Source organism: Crocodylus siamensis, chromosome 7, assembly GCF_052110815.1.
Source record: "Crocodylus siamensis isolate JL-2025a chromosome 7, ASM5211081v1, whole genome shotgun sequence".
Taxonomy (NCBI): Eukaryota; Metazoa; Chordata; order Crocodylia; family Crocodylidae; genus Crocodylus; species Crocodylus siamensis.
The window spans coordinates 41,039,443-41,059,337 of record NC_143401.1 but is presented as its reverse complement, the minus strand read 5'-3'; the positions used below and the strand labels follow the sequence as shown (position 1 = coordinate 41,059,337).

General features: G+C 42.4%; 1 protein-coding gene across 5 annotated transcripts in view; it reads left to right on the top strand.

The window, feature by feature from the left end:
• The window catches only part of LDB3 (LIM domain binding 3), a 204,946-nt gene that overhangs the window by 169,682 nt on the left and 15,369 nt on the right, over positions 1–19,895 (top strand). For all 5 annotated transcript variants that reach the window (XM_090057124.1, XM_090057125.1, XM_090057127.1 and 2 more), the window contains 3 exons: positions 3,644–3,783; positions 15,104–15,434; positions 16,823–17,003. In XM_090057124.1, the coding sequence (XP_089913250.1) occupies positions 3,644–3,783; positions 15,104–15,434; positions 16,823–17,003 (652 nt within the window). The remainder of the gene's footprint in view (positions 1–3,643; positions 3,784–15,103; positions 15,435–16,822; positions 17,004–19,895) is intronic.

Below are 19,895 nucleotides of genomic sequence, written 5' to 3'. Positions count from 1 at the left end.
TCTAGCAAACTTTATTTTCCTGGATGCACAAGGAAATTGAGTTCAGTGTTGTAAAGTACTATTAAGATTAGGAAATACTTCATTATTATACAAAGATTTTTCTTCCTAACAGTCTGAATGTTAGTAACCTGACTCGGAGCTTCCAAATAAATTGTGAAAATTCAGTTTTAGAAACAAGTCTTTGTACTAGCATATGCAGGTTTTTTGGAACTGAAATATAGTCAGTCTGCAATGCTGGTCCAGTATAATTCAAATGATTGCTGTATAACTGGTATAATTTTTAACCTCTTATTCTATACAGTAGATACCGATCAGAGACCCTTTAAAAGTAGCATGTTGCATTAGTTTATTGGATAACTAGCTTCCCATGAAGTTGGATAAATAATGGATAACTACTTTCCCACGAAGCTTGAAACACTGAATATATTTGTTTTGTCTTTATTTTAGCCTTTGACAGCCTCATAAGAGGTAAATTCTGTTATACCTGCACAATAGTTTCCAATAACCTCAAGATAATGTTCTAAAATGGGATAAGCTTTGATTTATTTAATTATTCTGTCAGGGATACAAAGAAGAATGATTCTGTGTCTTCTAACACTATGGAGGGGAATCAACAGAAAATATATGTAGATATGAACAGTATCATAAAGTTTGATTCTGTTGCAGTGATTGTTGATTTAAATCAGAGCAGTTCTCAAAGTTATAAAACCGTCTCACAGTACAGCCAAGTCCACACCAAGGATAAACCTATCCGAATAGTTTATTATAATTCGAGTTTCAGGTACTCTAAATTCAGAACTAGTTTATGTATGCACATATATGTGCACACACACAAAATAGGGTTAGCTCTGTAGGCAGGAAAATTTTCACGCTGCCAGCAGAAATATATAGGGCTCTTACTCGCATGGAGCTAAAGCTTCACTAATACTCAATGAAATAATGGGACTGAAGGAAAAAGGAGTTTGGGAAACAAGCAGATGTGACTGAGAAGAGAAAAGAGGCTTTCAAGTCCTAGATGTGTTTAATTCCTCTTCCTATGTGGAGTGAGGCATTTGATGCAGACCTCCATATGAGCCTCTGAATTTGTTCCTTCTGACTTGTTTCCTTCTTGTACTTCTTTCTGCCTTCTGTTGTTCTTTTCCCAGGTTGCCACTATGACCTGATTCCTAACTACCCTCATCCCCATTAAATGAAGGTACCCTGTTTATCTATCTGCTGGGATATCATTAAACATTATCTACACTCCTTAGAATCAGTCCACTCAAGGCAGATTGAACAGATACTGAAAACCAGGATTTTTTTTATATCCTCTTATGCCACTGACTGTCCTAGTAAGAATTGTTCTTTTCACCAAGGTAATAGTACTTTGCATATATTTAGTCACTGTGTACCCCCCAAGACAGCTGTAAAGTAGATAGATGTTGACTACTTTGATATAGATAGATGCTGCTTTGAATCCAGTGCTCACTTCTTCAGACAATCACACACACCTCTTGTAATGATGACAATATGATGTGATTTTTGAGAAAGAGTTAATTCTTTATCTTTTTATGACTACTTTGATGTGGCTTCATAAATATTAAGACCACAAGAGACTGTAATCTAACCCAGTATACAGCACAGATCTGGGTGCAATTTCTTGTGCATGGGAACTGCAATGGTCCTTTTCTGGGCTCAAAATCAATGAATAAGAGACCTGTCCACATCCTGAAGTATCATGGCACATAAAAAAATATAAAATTGTTATATCAGAGGGAAAAGTGATCACCTGCATGATCAGAGTAATGTATGCGTTTGGATCATTGTCTTAAGAATGCTAAATTTATATATATAAACCCAGAAGTTTCTGGGCCCTCACAGTAAGGGCCAGATCCAGTTAGTACCTGTGCATCTGAGGAATCTTACTCTATTGAGTAGGTCCATTGAAGTTACTCGTATTTAGAGGGTTGGTCATAAAGTAATACCTATCTTTTTCAGCCCAATATTACTGAAAAAATATTAAACTTACACAGAAAACTTGTACATCATTGCCAAACAAGCAGCTGTTTTTCAACAGTTTTCTTCTCTATCCGTGACCTTTTTCCATTGGTGGACAAGGGCATGTACCTTGGCATTGTAAAACCCTTGTCCTTGTTTTACAGCTGCTATCACACAGCTTCCATCACTTTGCTTCCCCTGAAGAAAAGTTACCCTGTACTCCATCCTTCATTCTCTAGACTGTACAGAGGATAGGGTCACACGGTTCCTCTATAAGATTGCCTCTATGGTACTTAGGCTGGTGTGTGGGCAAACATTGTCATGCAAAAACAGTACCTCAGATATGTCTCTTTGGGGCTTTCTTTGCTTGCAATGTTTCAGTTTCTTTAGGGTCTTGACATAGACCTCTGAGTTTACTGTAGTTACCATACACAAGAAATCAAAAGGAACACCCTCCATATCTATTGCTTGCTTGGCTTACGTGGGAGATAAAAATTAGAAGACTTTACTTTCTGCCAAACCCTTCTATAAAGATTTATAGAATCAGGTTCATATTGATTCAGCAAGCACTAGAGTTACTTACAGAGATAATAGTGCAATATAGCAGTGCTTGATTAAAGAGATCATAACACAAAGGCTTTTTGCTCATAGTCATTCCCTCACAATAATTATGGTTAAATAAGCAGTTTTTCTGACAGTAAAAATTACTATTATTTATGAGTGAAATAATTAGGTCAAGATCTTTGAATGCACCATGAAGCAAGGTGATGATAAGTCTACTAAATGGAGGCTGCAAATTATTCTTCTGTTTATTGTAATTAAACTAAGGGTCATCACATAAGCCATAAGAAAGGGGAGACAAAGAATACGTTCAGGACTGACTTTCCTCCTCGCAGCCCTGAACTGCAGCCATTTGGAGCTCTGGACAGAGTTGTACATTCCCAAGCATAGAAGAGTCATCTTAACTGTAAATTACATGCAGTGTTTGTGCTTCAGTTAATACATTATGATCTCCATCTAAACCTGGAAAGGGGCCTGCTTCAGAAATTAGACATATTTCTCTGCCTGTTTCTAAAGGCCAGTCTCTAATTCCTTTGAAAGACTTTAATCTCATCCAGAAGTGGAGGAAAGTTTCTCAAAAACACCAGTATAAATCCCTGGCAGAAATTCCACATATTTTGTTCCTGATTTTGATCCCATTTAAGTCAACAGCAATTTCCCCTTGATTTCAGTGAGCACAGTATAGGTAAATAGACTAAGAAGCCTATTTTCAAATGTTTGGCCCTACTAGATGGGCTCTTGCTTCAGGGGGATCACACTCAGCTTGTGTGACACATGTAACTAGAGTTCAGTTGGATTGCACAGCGGTTAGTTTTCCATACCATTGGTCCACCTTTAAAGAGTTCTAAACACATGGCAACATCTGGTTAACAAACTTCTTCCTCCATATTGAAGTTATATGTTTAAATTAAACATAGTGCTGGAAGCTGCACTTGGTGCATGAAGTGGCACCAGTGGCCTCAAAGGCTAATGAATCTCACAGTCTTCTTTCTGTGGCTTCAAGGGACACACCACATGGGGTATTATGGAAATTGCCAAACCTCTTGAATTCATAATCACATCTGTTACTACCTGTAAATTGCTCACAGCTTCATTTTGCTTTTAGAAGTCCGAGCCAGTCCTATATGCCAGCACCAGCTTCCCATGGTCCAGCTCCTAGCACAAGCTACAGCGAAAGTCCAGTTTCTGCTCCAAAACCAAGAGTTGTCACTACTGCCAGCATAAAGCCTTCTGTCTACCATTCAGGTAATGTGAGCTACAAATAGCTGAAAATATTCTGACCAATGCAGAATAGCTTTTTTGCCAAAAATGTTTACTTTGCTGGAAGATGCAAGAAGATTTATTTAATTGCATAGGGTCAAATCCTTCAAGCCATGTTGGGGATGGATAACATTGTTTTACCTGATATCAAGCCTTCTCTAACACTGTGGGTTCATCATGATGCTAGATCTGTATTCTGTTTGTGGTGCCATCCCACATAAAATAATAAGGAAATATTCATATTCCATCCACTAGTTCAGGCTTAATTCTGATAACAACTATTCTCCTGTTGGGGAAAAAAATACCTTTCCAGGTTGATTTTATATCTTGCAAGCCAACTAAATAAACAAATTCTGCCAATTCTATCTATAATTCCCAAGAGTTCAGTGCAAGTAGAGAAAAGATTTTTGCAGTGGAACAAAAGCTCACAGCAAAAAAGCTCATATTGAGGGAGCAAGTATTCTGCAGTTAGAGATGTAACAAAACCCAACCAATTCCTTTGAGAAAAATACCAGTATTTGCTCATATGCAACAAACCCCTAATAAAATTTGCACCTTGGTTTTGAAATGCTAAAAAAAGGCTTTCTTTGTGAGCTTCTGGCAGTGGGGGGTGGACGGGCATCCACAGCCAGCAGGTGGGGAAAGCCCCAAGTGCAGCATGCAGTTTTACTTTTGCTTCCTTTTGGCACAGGCTTAAGCAGCAGAAGCTGCTGTTTCTACTTTTTCTTCCTTACAATGCACCCCTTCATTTCAAGCAACTAATTTTGGAAAATGGGTACTTGTATCTGAGAAGATACATTATTCCATCATTGGTCTCATCACCCCTAACAATAAAGCCCTTAACTTCTACCAATTTGTTTTTGATTACATGTGTCAGTCAGTAGTCTATCACCAAGGCTAGGGACAGACATTACACATAAACCAGTTTAAGTGATCAGAAACTAGTTTAAACCTGTAACAAAACAGAAGTCCAGTGCACATAAACTAGTTCAAAAATGGCTGAAACTGGTCTGAGAGAAACCTGGTTGATTGTAGTATGAGACTTAACTGATTTGGGTCAAACCAGTTTATGCAATGTCTGTCCCAGACCCATTGCTGATTTAAGATAAACCAGACTCTCCCAGCATCCCAGCATGCTCTCTGAGCTGGGCAGGGCTCTTAGCTCTGGCCCCTCCCCTCTGCTCCCTGGCTGCAGCTCCAGCAGTCTCTACAGGCATCTGCCTGGCTTCTGCTCCCTGCCCTTCCCCCTTCATGTGCCTGAATTTCTGGAATGAAAAGGGAATGTCTATCCACCTCCAAATCAGTTCAAGCTTTGCAAGTTAGACTAATCAATTCAGGCTCAGGCTTTTTGAATGTCGGTCCCTAGCCCAAGGAAAAGGAATGACTCTCACTGATGTTATTCATAGTTACTCCTGATATGCAGTAGGATGTCAGAGACCCATGCCCAGGCATTTGTTGAAAGAAAGAAATGCTGTACTGGTACTGCCATGATGCAGATAACATCACAAATAAAAGGAACTGAAAACACCTCTGAGAGAACTGAAGACAGACTGCACACTTAACCTAAACCTAAACCTAGACCCCCTTAAAAGGACACCTTCCATTGAAATAAATGATTCAGAAACAGTTGCTTGCAGGATTAGACCCCAAATGAGATGTACGATCAGGAAGTGCAATGCATTGCACTAAGCACTTCATTTGTAATTCTTTAAATGGTTGTCCTTGTGCATCACTGCCCCTCACTGCAGACCTTAATGTACACTGAAAATTGAGCCTTGAGTGTCTACAGACACAATGCACTCATTTTCAGTGTTCTTATTGTGTGTCTGCATATGGGAAAAGTTTGTTCACTGAATGCTTCAGGGATATATTGTCCTCCAGAGAGCAGGAGAAATTCTGAACCAAGTGTGATGTGATATGTTAGAAAGAAAGAAGAGGGAAATGCAAATAGTGTTAATCCTGACAGTAAGGAACAGTAAGTCCTATTGCTAAGGAGCTTGAGAATAATCATAAGATGATATTTTAACATTTTAATTAACCCCAAAGAGGTTTCAGGTGTAGGAGAGAATATTTTAACATATTCATTAGAAAAGAATGGGAAAAGTTTTGACCAGCAAGTTTTTGTTAAATTACAAGGTGTTGCTGCTATTTTTTGCAGTAAATTTACACTAAAATCAAGAGTCTCATATTCAAAGTGTTGTTAGGAATTCTCCACTTATGGGGTGAAAGAAATCGTATATCCTGCTGTTTATAAAAGTGAAGGATTTAAAACCAGCTACCAGTTAGGCATTGTGAAAGCTTCCTCAAACTGCTTTGCCAATACCTGACCTGCATTATGTACTGTCTGATAGTGGGATATACATTTAAAAAATAATAATATGGACAGTTATTCTCTATGGGCCACATTTGAGATCACTAAATCTGTTTCCCTTGTAGTCCAAATGTAATCTGAGCTTTGTTCTCTAACATTTTTTTTTTATCCACTGAGCCACAGACTGACACTTTGAAATTAGTGTACTGGTTCTTAGACTATCTTTGAGAGCCTGCTACACACAAAGGGTGACACACTGCATTTACTGCATACAGGGCACATCTACATGTTCATTAATGCACCATAGTTACAGCACATTCAGTTTAGTATTTGGTTAGCCAAGTACTAAATCTATGTGCAGTAACTTGTGCTATTGTACAGTAGTGCTGGCACATAGCTATTTAGTGATGCTTACTGTGCAGTACCCTAATACTAGTGCACAGTAGCGTATTAGCACAGGTTTTGTCCAGCATGCTACTGCACAGTGTTACTAGGCTACTGCGCAGTTAGCATCTCAGATGTGGCCACAGAGACATTGGGAAAGGGTTAACGCTATGCCAATCCTTTTATTTAGTAATGAAGTCCCATTGGAATACTTTAAAATATGAGTCTAAAATATTTTAAGGTATCAGTATTCCCTTCAGATCAAAATAGCCTTCAATGTTATACATTACAGTATATGCAATCGCTTTCTAGAAAGCAGAACCCATAACTAAGAAGTCTTCTTGAAGCCTGTCATCTGATTTTCAGCATTTTAGCATAGGACTTTATCTTCTGTTGTTTAAATTGGAACCAACTCCTGTGGAACTAAACTGTTTTATACCAGCTAAAGATTAGGCTTGTGTGGGCCACTGCTAATAAAAAGCTACACTTCAAACCCTGGTAATTGCACATGGAATCTTTTGCTGTTAGAAGCCAAGCAAAGCAATTTCCTCTGGTTCTTTATGTGCTTCCTGGTGCTGATCAGAAATATGAATTTTTAAATATTCTAAACCTTAAAAGAAACCAAGATCGTTGTTCTTGATTCAAGCCACTAGATGGCAGGAAATGCCTAGTTCTTCCTCCTCTGTAGTTTTGCAGAGCAGGACAGTGCCTGTGTATGTTTACAGAAATCCACAGGCCATTGTTTCATTTCACAAAGCAGTCAGATAATTGAAAGCAGGAAATCATTCCTTTTAATGCCTTTAAGTTTGATGGCTCTACTCATTTGTGTAAAATTTGTAACATGTAAACCTTTGCAGGACTGAAGCCAAAGGTTGTAAGGACTTTTCTTATTGTAAGGTCTCCAAAGAGGAACTATATTTTTTGTGTAAATTTTTAAGAATGGTGCCAAATAAGCTCTTTCTGGCACGCATTTCCATTAGCTATATGTTTTTAAAGTGCCTGGAAAAACAGAGCCTTGACTTAAGTGAGACCTCTAAGCTAACACACTATAACTGGTTATAATGGTAATCCCACATTAGGCTTGCTACCAGAAAACTGTTACTGCAACTTATAACAGTGATGTGTTACACCTAGAAACACTTCAAAAAAGGCAGGAAGGGGGACCCGGGAAACTATAGGCCAGTTAGTCTTACCTCGATCCTAGGCAAGCTGTTCGAGAAAATTATGCTGGCACACATCCAGGAGGGGCCAGCAGGAGACTGCATGCTTAGGGGCAACCAACAGTGGCAGGTCCTGTCAGACCAACCTGGTGCCCTTTTACGATCAGATCACCAGATCATTAGATGCAGGGGTAGCAGTGGATATAGTCTTCCTGGACTTCCAGAAGGCTTTTGACACTGTCTCTCACCCCGTTCTCATTAAGAAACTGGGGTGCTGTGGTGTAGACACCCACACAGTCAAATGGGTTGCCAACTGGCTGGAGGGCCGCACCCAGAGGGTGGTAGTGGCTGGGTCCTTCTCAACCTGGAAGGACGTGGGCAGTGGGGTTCCGCAGGGCTCGGTCCTTGGGCCCACACTGTTCAACATCTTCATCAGTGACTTGAACAAGGGAGTAAAAAGCACCCTATTCAAATTTGCTGATGACGCTAAGATGTGGGGGGACGTGGGCACACTGGAAGGATGCAACAGGCTACAATCAGACCTAGACAGGTTACAAGGGTGGGTGGATGAGAATAGGATGGGTTTCAACACAGACAAGTGCAAGGTGATGCACCTCGGGAGGAACAACTGGCACCAGACCTACAGGTTAGGGAACTCCCCTCTTGTCAGCACGGAGGCAGAAAAGGATCTTGGGGTCATCATTGAGTCCAAGATGAACATGGGCCGGCAGTGTGGGGAGGCAGTCAGGAAGGCCAACCTCACCTTGTCATGCATCCACAGATGCATCTCGAGCAGGTCCAAAGAGGTGATCCTCCCCCTCTATGCAACACTGGTCAGGCCGCAGTTGGAGTATTGCATCCAGTTCTGGGTGCCACGCTTCAAGAGGGATGTCGACAGCATGGAGAGGGTCCAGAGGAGGGCCACTCATATGATCAGGGGACAACAGGGCAGGCCCTATGAGGAGAGGCTATAGGATCTGAACCTGTTCAGCCTCCAAAAGAGAAGGCTGAGGGGGGATCTTGTGGCCTTTTATAAACTAGTCAGGGGGGATCAGCAGGCATTGGGGGAGTCACTGTTCCCCCGAGTGACCAGGAATAACGGTCACAAGCTGGCAGTGGGTAGGTTTAGGTTAGATATCAGGAGGCGCTACTTCACGGTCAGGGCGGCTAGGGTCTGGAACCAACTTCCAAGAGAAGTGGTGCTGGCTTCTACCCTGAGGGTGTTTAAGAGGAGGTTAGATGAACATCTTGCTGGGGTCGTTTGACCCCAGTATTCTTTCCTGCCATGGCAGGGGGTCGGACTAGATGATCTGCTCAGGTCCCTTCCAACCCTAGAAACTATGAAACTTTAGGGATGGTAAATTGTTTTTGTTTGTTTCTATCCATGGGTATTTTAAATTCATAACATGCAAAAGGGGTATCTAGACCAATGCATTGGACCAATGCAGGATATGTAAAGTTCTGAGTAGCTGGACACATTGGGCATCTATGCATGTGCTCTGCAGTGGAGGGAGGGTGCTTTAATTAAAGCAGCTTTCTGATGGCTGTTCTAATTAAAGTACCCACAGTGTCATGTGTATTCAGCATCCTGCGCTTTGGAATGGTTGTGGGGCACTTTAACTAAAGCTCAATCAACGAGCTTTAAATAAAGTGCCCCATCACCATTTTGAAACACAGGGGTGCTGAATAAATGTGACACGGAGGCTGTTGGAGCATGCTAATTAGCACGCTCCATCAGGCTCACAGCAGACTTGATTAATCTGCTCTGATACATGCTAAGGTACATGGAGCAAAAGTCCATCACATGTATAGGTGCCCATTTACACTAGTGTAATTTACATTGATTGTGCACACAAATGTGTGCACACTGGCATTTGGACAGTTCCAGAAGTAGCTGGAGTAGTTGGGGAGCAGATAATAGCCTGTTAGCCTTTAACAAATAGTTATCCTGGGATAGACTGCAGAGATATGATACCTGCAGTGGTATATTTTTACCCCTGGGATTTCCCAGGGCAACTATACACCAAATCCAAGTAAGTTACACCAGTAAGGGCCATACATTGTGTTTCTGATCTTTTTATACACTGATGTGAAAAGTGATCACACTGTTGTAAATATATTCAGCACCCGAAGTGAAGTTATATTCATTAGGGCTGTGCGAAGCTTCGGTCCCTGATTCAATTCAGCGGAGATTTGGCCCGATTCGGAGGCTGAATCTCCAAATCCAGATCAAGTTGGAGGATCCTTTAATCTCTCTGAATCTTTCCTAATCTGTCTCAGAGGGTTCCAAATCGATTCGGAGAGTCAGACATAGACACAGCTTTTAAATGTTTTTTCTACGTACCTCTAGACAGCAGGTGGCACATGAACACTGCGATGCTGGGGCAGACGGAGTGTTCCACAGAAGCTTGGGGGGCTCCCCAGCGCGCTTGGAGCTGGAAGTGGACCAGAAGCACTTCCGGTCTACTTCTGGGTCCACTGGGGAGCATGCTGGGGGATCCCTCCACACCCCTGGCTCAGTGACTGGTGCCTCCTGGGTCTGGGGTGGGGCACCCGGGGTCCAATCACTGAGCCAGGTGGCACAGTGGGGGGCCCCCAGTGCGCTCCCTGGCAGACCCAGAAGCAAACTGGAAGTCCATGGAGAGAATATGTTGTCTGATTCTGTTTGGATGACAGCTGCTGCAATATGTCAATTCTAATGCATGTTAAGAGAATGAGGACAAAAACAGTGTATGTGCCTTCATATTTTCAGTGAGTTTGGATGGTAACATATTAATAGCGTCTGCAGGATACACTGATGTGTCATATTTTTCATGAACAAGTGATAGCTCTTGGAAAAGAATAAAATCCACAAAACCAAGTAGATAGATATCATTTAATTTAATTACAGAGCCCCATATGTGGGAGCTTCTTGAATTCATCAATTAGAGATGAAATATTGCCTTCTAATTTTCACTGGCTTAATACCATAATACAGAAATAGAAACAGCCCCAGGGTTTAGAGAAACTGGATATAAACTCTTTTGTGAGATGTTTAAACACTGTTTACCAGGGTGAAAAAAAGAAACCTGGAGCTAAAGTGGGATTATGAAGCAATGAAAATGTTAATGCCTTCTAGAGAAAATACATTAGCCATTGAGCTCAGCAAAAAGTAGAATAACAGAAATCTAGAGGTGCACCAGTACATTGGTCCCATATCGGATTGGCACCAATATAGGGAAAATCAACAGTCAGCTTTTTGTGCCTCATGTGGCTGATAATGTGGCCAATAAATGCCCTGTGCATGTGCATAGCCACAGCATGCATGGGTCCAGGAGTGCAGCCTGGCAGATTGGAGACCAGTGTTGGGCTGGTAAATCTGGTGTGGGGGAAGGGGTGGGGGGAGGGAAGGGGCATGGAAGTGGAAGATGGAGGCCCCTGCGGTGAGGGAGGGAGTGGGGCTCGGACAGGTTCTGCTCAGCCAGGGTGCAGGACGGAGCTGCAAGTGGCTTGTACGGGAGGATGCGGGGGGAGGCAGGGGACAGCTCCTGCCGGTGCATGTACTCCAGGAGGCATGGGGGGCATGTGCCCCTGGTCTGCACATGGGACAGGGTGCCACTACAGTCTGGGGCTAGGGCTGTGCTGGACTCTTACCAGTAAGGGTGTTGGGTCAGGCTGCACTCAGGGTGGGTGGCAATGGCACTGGGAGAGGGCTACAGAGGGGTTATGGCCAATTTTGGGGTGGCTGCAGCCCCTCCTGTAGCCCCCTCCCAGCACTACTACTGCCTGGCCCAGCCCCCAGCAGCAGCCTGCCTTCACCCTGAATGAAGATCCAGGGGCACACATACCCCAGGAGGGAACAGGAGTATACAGGGTGGGAGCCGCCCTGCAGACAAGCCACTCATGGTCCCACCCCACCCCACCCCACTCTCTCCCTCACTGTGGGGGCCTCAATCTGCCCTCCCTCTACCCCTTCCCACACACCACACTTATAAGCCCAAAACTAGTCTCCAGCTGCCTGGCTACATGTTGGATTGGTGGTGACCAATATGGCTCCTTAAAAATCAGCTATCAGTAACAGCCCAAAAAATCTCTATTGGTGCACCCCTACAGAAATCATTTGGGTGAGCTCAGCAGATTCGTATACGTGCAGCTCAAATACCCAATTATCAGTTTGTTTGTAATGTACTTCTCATGTAGCAGGCTGTGGACTGTGGGAGGAGTATTAAACAGCATCTAATATTCTCCCTGGCCATATTGTCTTTTGAGGTCCTGCAAGCACAGGAATGCCTGTACTCTAGCACCTCTAGCAAACAGACATTTTCTGTAAAAAGGCAGGAACCACTATTATTACAAATCATCAGAGTCACAGTTTTGGGTATATATATGACAGACTAAGGGGAATATACTTCTGTTCACTCATGTTTTGTGCTGCCATCAAAATGTTTATGGAGGCACAAAAGCAAAGTCTGTTTGCAACCTAAGGGTGCTTGTACACGTGACAGGGGTTTAATCCCCAAAGTTGCATTCTACACCCCCTAAGTTGAAACAGTGGGTTTTTAATTGAAGCCCACCATTTCTATTTTTACATCACATTATGGTGAGGGACCTGATCCCCTTTTTGTTGGAGTCTGCCCACGGTTGGGGGGTGAGCTACTGGTGGGTCGAGCAATCCCTGAGCTGTGGGGGGCCCTGGTCCTTCCCTTCATGGCAGTGGTGCCCCCTGAGGCTGTCTGGGTGGGTTGCCAGTGGGCTGGGTGCTGCCCCAGCCAGCTTGTGGTTGGGAAAAAGTTGGGTCAAGCTGGGTGCTGCCTCTGAGCTGGGCAGCACCCAGCCTGCTAGCTGCCCACCCAGGTGGCCCTGGGGAGTGCCACAACAACAGAGGGAAGGAGCAGGGCCCCCTCCAGCTCAGGGGCCACTCAGCCCGCTGGCACCTCACCCCCTGTCTGTGGGAGAGGTGGGCATGCTGTGCCAGAAGAAAAAAGGGGGGGTCTGGCCCTTCGCCACTTCTGCCTTTAGCAGACACCTGCTGAAAGCAGAAATAGTGAGGGGCCCAATCCTTTTCTTCTGTGGTAAACCTGCCTGCTTCTCCTGTAACCTGGGGGGGGTGAGCTGACAGCTGCAAAGCATAATTACAAACTGAACTACATCTGGATGTAGTTAATTTGCAATGATGCAAAGTCATTTAAAACTCCCAGAACTCTTGTACAGGGTGATGCCATTAAGCCACACAGTGACATTTTCATCATGTGTACATGTTAATGGAATCACGTGTACAAGCACCTTTATAGTCCCAAACTTCTTCCTGGCTTAATTATGATACCTTTTCACTTGCCCTCCACTATTTTGGGAATCATCTTCATTGTTCTCAATACCTTGAACCTACTGTTCCCTTCCAACACCAGCTGGTGGACATTGTGGCCCAAAATATGACGCATAGAAATGGGACTCCAGATACCTACATTCTGAAGTCAGGAAGACACTTAAACGTCATACATCTTGAGATAGGGAAGGAGGATGCTTCATGGATTGTAGGAGTTGTGAGGGGTTGTAAAAAGTGGGGAGGCGAGCTGAGACTGAACAAGGATGTGCAGAAAGGACCAGAACAGAAGGGATCAGGCTTAGGGGAAACCGGAGCAAAATATTCTGGAATAGAATTCAGGATTCCTGAGTCTCAGCATTCCTCTACTGTCAGCAAATATTTCTAAAGCCCACTGGTAATTTTTCTCTGTAGTGGCTGACCCACATACTGAAGGTCAATTTACAGAGACTTGCTTATCCTCTTAGCTGAAGTTGGGTTCTGTACTATAGCTCAAAAGGTTCTAACTGTGAGGGAAGCAATATGGTTCTATGTGAGGGAAATTCTTTGATATAGTAGTGTATAATCTCTAGATAAACACAGAGGAATATGGTTAAATGTATAAGAATAAATATTTGTAAGGCCTTAATATTCTTTTCATAAAGAAGGACTGTGTATGTAGCACCCAAGTATCTGTCTATGCACTGAGTTCTGCAGGGCACCCCCTGTTGCACAATTTCTTTGGTAGGAAAATTTACAAAAAGAAAGATCTCACCAATATGCGACCCTAGCACAAACAGAGCACCAGGAGCCTCTGGCACTTTTATGGGTGTTTTGTTCAACCCAGACTACTCTTTTCCTCCTTACCCCTTGCCAGTGTCCTACTAACTGTATTTACCCCCCATTTCTCAGCCCTGCATCCCTGGTCTGTTAAGGTTCTCTAGCAGTCTAGGTAAAATCAGGAGGGTCTTTCTCTGTCTCAACTCTCTGTGGCTCCAGAGTTGTGTCATCACCCCAAATCCTTATTTTTGAGCTTTGTCAGTAGAGAAAGTTCCCTGAAAAGAAGGGCTCATAGCTGATCCTCAGTGGCTCAATGAATACTTCCCTTGCCTTTCCCTCCCTGTCTCCTTTATATATTTTCCTGAATCTTGTTGAAATAAGACACTTATTTTACTGAGAAGGAAGGCTGTCCTACAGTTAGTCATTACTAGCAGGGCAGCCCTGTGATGGACAAGAATAAAGAGCACATGAATGGATGGATGCAACCCCCTTCCTGATTATCCTGTTCTCTTTTTCACTATATAGATCAACAGATTTTTGCCTCCTTTTTTCATTTGCAAAAATAAATAAATAAAGACTGTTTGTACTACGTCATGACTGGCGTATGTGGCAGTTTCTTAGGTTAAATCCTCAGTCTTACTGAGCACTGGCTCTGCAGTTTTTAAAGGAAAGGAGATAATGGAGGAACTTTTCCATGAGTACAGACTCTAGATTCTGGTTATTTTTGGTAGTATAAGACTTCATTCATGATCAGGATCCTTTTGTGCTAGGCACTATACAAACATGGAGCAAAAACCGATCTAAATAAAAAATATAGATAAAGGGTAGGAGAAAGGAAGTTATGTCTCTGTTAACAAATGGGAGCTGAGGCACAAAATGATTGACTTTTTCAAAGTTATGCCCAAAGTGTATGGCAGATCCAGGGCAAAGTCTGATACTAGTACTTAAACAGAGCTTTCTGTTAAAATCACTGCAAGTTTTGCTTCAGAGCTAATGACTTGATCTAGCCTTTTGAATCTAGTTTGCCATTGTATTTTTAACCTAGATTAATACAGGTGAAATGCTAGTTCTTGGTAATCTCAGCAATTTATATATATGGTCTCCTGCTAAATAAAATTTAACACAGCGTGGTTCTTTTAAGTCATCTTTATAAACTCCATGAAAACACAAAAATAATTGCTTCTACAATCTATTTGGATATGGAACCAGGGATTGCATGCTGATATCCTGGGATTCACTCCAACACTGATCTGTGATAATGGGAGAGGCTATAATTAAGAGTCATGTTCAGCTTCTGTTTGTTTGTGGCATGAAGATTATTTTTGTGCATGTTTGTATTCTAAAAAAAAATTTTTAAACTAGCCCATGGTTTTCTTTGAATATTTAAAACAGCCCCTGCCCCGGCATCAGCCCTGGCGCCGACCCCAGCACCAGCACATTCTTACATGCCAGGCCAAGCGGAGCCAGCAAGCCGTCCTCCCTGGGTTACAGATGACTCCTTTTCCCAGAAATTTGCACCTGGGAAAACCACCACCAGTGTCACCAAACATATCCTGCCACGGGGTGCTCCAGCACCATCTCCTGCCTCAACTTCAGCCTACCCGACTTCAATTTCAGCCTCTTCCCAGGCTCCTGCTGTAGCCCGGGGAACTATTCAAAGGGCTGAGCGTTTCCCAGCCAGCAGCCGAACGCCTCTCTGTGGACACTGTAACAGCATCATTCGGTAAGTTTATGAGCCTCTGGTTGTGGGCTGGGGTGGGGTGGGGTGGGGTAGATAGGAGGAAAAGTATCACAGAGCAGCTGATTATGTGCTTTATTATACAAGCGCAGAACTTGAGATATAGTTAAATAACCCATAAGGGATGATTGCTGTCAACTTAAGTATTTAGCATTTCCAGAGATGATTTTTGCTATTGTGTATTTCTATCACACTTTCTGTGACAGCGAAGTTGCTCATGGTAATCGTTTATTTCAAGGATGCTATGGTATCTTTTCTAACATAATCTTTTCTTTCTTTTTTTCTTTCACCACGTTTCTGATCACCCAGGTACATCAGGAACTGAATTAGAAGGACACTGTGTAGAGCTTAGGAAGTTGGGGAGGAAGGATTTGGGGGGAGGGAGGAGAATGAGACATCATTTTGAAGTAGCAGCCAAATGTAATTGCTGTTTTTGTATCTGGAGAAAGATAATGCCTGCACTCTAACAGTGATTCACTGCATTTTTCTCCCTTCCCATCCTTCAGTTCCTTGTGCTAGACTGATCCCTATTGTTACCCCATTGAATGCTGCCTGACTTCAAGTAATCCAGGCTTAATGACAGTCTTCTCCATTAGACGGAACTAGTTTGGCACTGGAGAATTGCTGATTGTCACTCTTCTGTTCTCCCATATAGGCAAACTTCAGTAATAAAACAGTATTCTAATTACTATATCTAATTGTATAATGAAGAGTAAATCACCTCAAAAAATTAATTTGTCTTCAGCTTAATTAGTTCACCATTCTGATGATCTGATTTTATATATAAGGACATAGGGAATGCAGCTGTCATTTAAAATGTACAAGAAAGCAGAATTTTTTTTAAGCTGCTATAAGCTATTGATGTGCATATTAACTGTTAGCAAGTTTGGTCATGCTCTCAAATGTCAGCTTTGTACTCCATATTACAAAAGTTAGCATGAGAGCTTCCTGTTTGAACTCACCCTGTTGTTTTATATTTATGATGCCTCTAAATTTTGGTGATATTTTTTAAGAATTATTTTAAGTGCCCGTCTCTATTCAAGCAGTTTACAGCTTCTTCTGGTCACCTGTTGCTGGGAGGTCACCTGGTCACCACCCAGCAAAATCAACAAAGACCATCATTGGATAAAGAAAGTGCAAGTCTTTCCAGCAGTAATTTTGAACTCTTCTTTTTTTAACTATGAAATATTATAGGTAATTGTCAACGTTTTTTCTTCAGAATTGTTGAGGAAGAGACCCGTTGCAGGTTGCAGGACCTTATTTTAAAAAGCACCCTCAATAGTATCATTCATCTTAAATATTAGTATGTTGTGGTGCAGCATCAGAATCATTAGATGCTTTTGTGATACAAATAAAGTAATAATATTTCACAGGGGTCCTTTCCTGGTAGCCATGGGTCGTTCCTGGCACCCAGAAGAGTTCAACTGTGCTTACTGCAAGACTTCATTGGCAGATGTGTGCTTTGTGGAGGAGCAGAACAGTGTCTATTGTGAGCGTTGTTATGAGCAGTTCTTTGCACCAACCTGTGCCAGATGCCATACCAAGATCATGGGGGTAAGTCTGAAGAACAGCACAACTTCTACTCTAAATCCTCACTCCACTGAAATTAGAAATAGAATTATTTTGATTATAGACATCTAATTCAGTATTGATTTTTTTTCCAGCTTGTTTTAATAATAGTTTCCTAGTCTGATAATTCTCCTAAAATAAGAAACTTCTGGGATTAGGAAGATGGCTGAAATCTTGGATTTAACAGACTACATTTATCTATTTATAAAGATTTTAAAATCTAAGTGCATTCTAATTTTTTTCTACTCTTTCACACCCTTTCTTTGATATCATCATAAGATAGTATGTTGCTTCTACAGCTCTTGCTAATGGTAGTCAAAAATGTGCACACATGAAAGTGTGCAATCTCCTTCACACGGTTCTTCATCAAATGTTGTAATAAGTCAAAGTTCTATGGAGCAGGCCCATCCATCTCTCTATGCACCTCACTTGCTCCAGAAATTAATGTAAGGGACAGTAACTAAAATTAATGGAACTGTGAAAACAAGAAAGGAAAAAATAAAGCCCACTTTTTTATATTTTACATACTTGTAATATTGTTCATGCCTATGTATGAGAATGATTGGCAATCTATCCTTATATAGCAGATAATGTTACTAGAGTAGCAGAAGATTATTACAATCTTAGCAGTGGGTAAGAAAAGTTGTTTCAGGCATGGATGCCCAAGATGTGACCAGTTCTCCAAAACTGGCACATGAGGAAGAAAGTGATGGCTTTAACCAGTTGGCCTCTACCCCTGACATCTCTAGGCCCTGGAAGACAGTGCTTTATTACCAGTTAGGAAGAGCAGCATATACTTGGGTCATCAGATACTCAGCATCAAATATTCAGGTTTTAGCCCCAGTGAAGTCCTGTTTCTAGAGATCTAGGAGTAATTTTAAGGCAAGGTCACACTTCAATACTTCTCCAGTTAATGCCAGCACAAGTCAGTTCTCTTTTATGGATTTTCATTAGTAGACTATCAAAGTTACCAGCTGCTTCTGTTTGCATTAATAAGATTGTCAATCTGTTTCTTGCTTTTTAGCCTGTGAGGTTCATCCAAGCCTATTTGTCAGACAGAATTGTTTTGCAAACAGTAACAGAAGTTAAGGAGTATTACTGGTGTTTCTGTAATGAGAGAAAGGACAAATATAAATGACGGACTGTGTAATCTGTCAGTTGAAGCAATGGAATGAAAGCTTTCAATTAACTTCATTCCCTTGTGCCTCAGTCAACAAAGGTTAAAAATATGTAAGAAACAAGAACCTCAGAATGAATCAGGAGCAGGATAAAAAAGGAGATAAAACATCTTAAAAAGTTACTCCACCAACAGGCTAGTTTGTAACTGCTTTGGGCAACATCACCAGCCAATTAAAATCCATGAAGTTGATAAAGCTAGGTTAATTTACATTAGCTGTGTCTCTGGCCCTTTGAATACCTAAACTAGCCCTCAGGGATGTACTGTAGGGCTGTGCGAAATTTTGAGGAGTGTTTGTTTTAAAGCTATTTCAACTCGTTTTGAGCTTGAAACAGTGAAATTGAAATGAAACGAAAGACTTTGAAAAAGATTTGAAACTAAATGAGGGCAGATCCAGGGAGCCGCATCCCCTGGGAGGGCTGCTGGGCTGTGCCAGACTCCTCCTGGAGGGAATGGGCCGTCAGAGCTGCATGCAGGATAACAGCAGGCTGCCGCTGCCAGCAAGTGATATTAGTTTTGCTTTGAACAGTTTGAGGTGCAGTTTCACAAAAACCCCTGAACCTCTCTCCTTGAAATGTGTCAGGCTTCATGCCCTTGGGGGGGGGGCTACCATCCCTTCAACTTTCATCTGAATCAGGCAAGAAATGACAAAGTTATAGGCATTTTTGTGATTCCCTGTTATAGCCTATGGACAAAACATCGAAATGTGTTGAAACAGCATCAAAACAGCAAAACAGTTTCAATGAAACAAAACAACAGTGCTTCAAAACAGCAAAATAAGACACTGTCCCTTTGAAATGGTGAAATGGAAGTTGAAACAAAACAGTGCTGTTTTTCACAGCCCTAATATACTGTATTGTCATGGGCACAAGTAAGAATAAAAAATTAGCAGTTTGTCGTATTTCAGAGCTCAGGAGAACCTGGTAGAGAAAAGTTCCTTGCACAGAAAGGAAGTTTTAGTAGGGACTGGAAACTACATAAAAATCAGGATGAATATTACAGGTTCTGTCTGAGAGAAGAATGTTATGCAAGAAGGGTCTGTATGAGTGCTTGCTCAAGAGATACAGGTGACCTTTGTTGGTTTAGATAAAGCCAGGGGCGATGAGTAGGGGGTGCATGTGGGTGCAAATGCACCCCCTGGTGTGGTAGTGCACCTCCTACAAAAAGGCACCGCCAACACTGTTGGCACACCTGTGGGTGGTCACTGCTTGCCACTGTCAGCAGTGCCTGAGGGCAGTTGCCGCTTGTGGCCCCACCGCCATCACCGCTGGTGGCATCTGCAGGAGGTCTGTGATCCCTCCTGGTTGCCGCCGATGCTGCCGCTGGTGGCTGCAGGTGGTTGCCGACCCTTGGACAGTGCTCACCACCCCACCACCAACACCTTACTGCCACCATACTTCTGCCTCCACCGTGCCCCCCCAGCCATCAGGGGCATGAGTCATTCCTGGATAAAGCATCCAAGCTGTCAGTACCTGGACTGTAGTAAAACAACCAGTCTATTGCTAACCTTCTGTCACTGAAGACCCACAGTTGTGCAGAATTAGGTTAACATTTTGGGGGGGGAGGGTTGTTAAAGACATGTCCACTACACCTCTTGCTTAAACCAGCAAATTCATTTTCACTTGTCAATTTAAGAGAGTCCACCTGTCCAGAGGTTTAAAAATTAATACCAGGATTTTTTAAAGGAGCCTGCAGAAGAA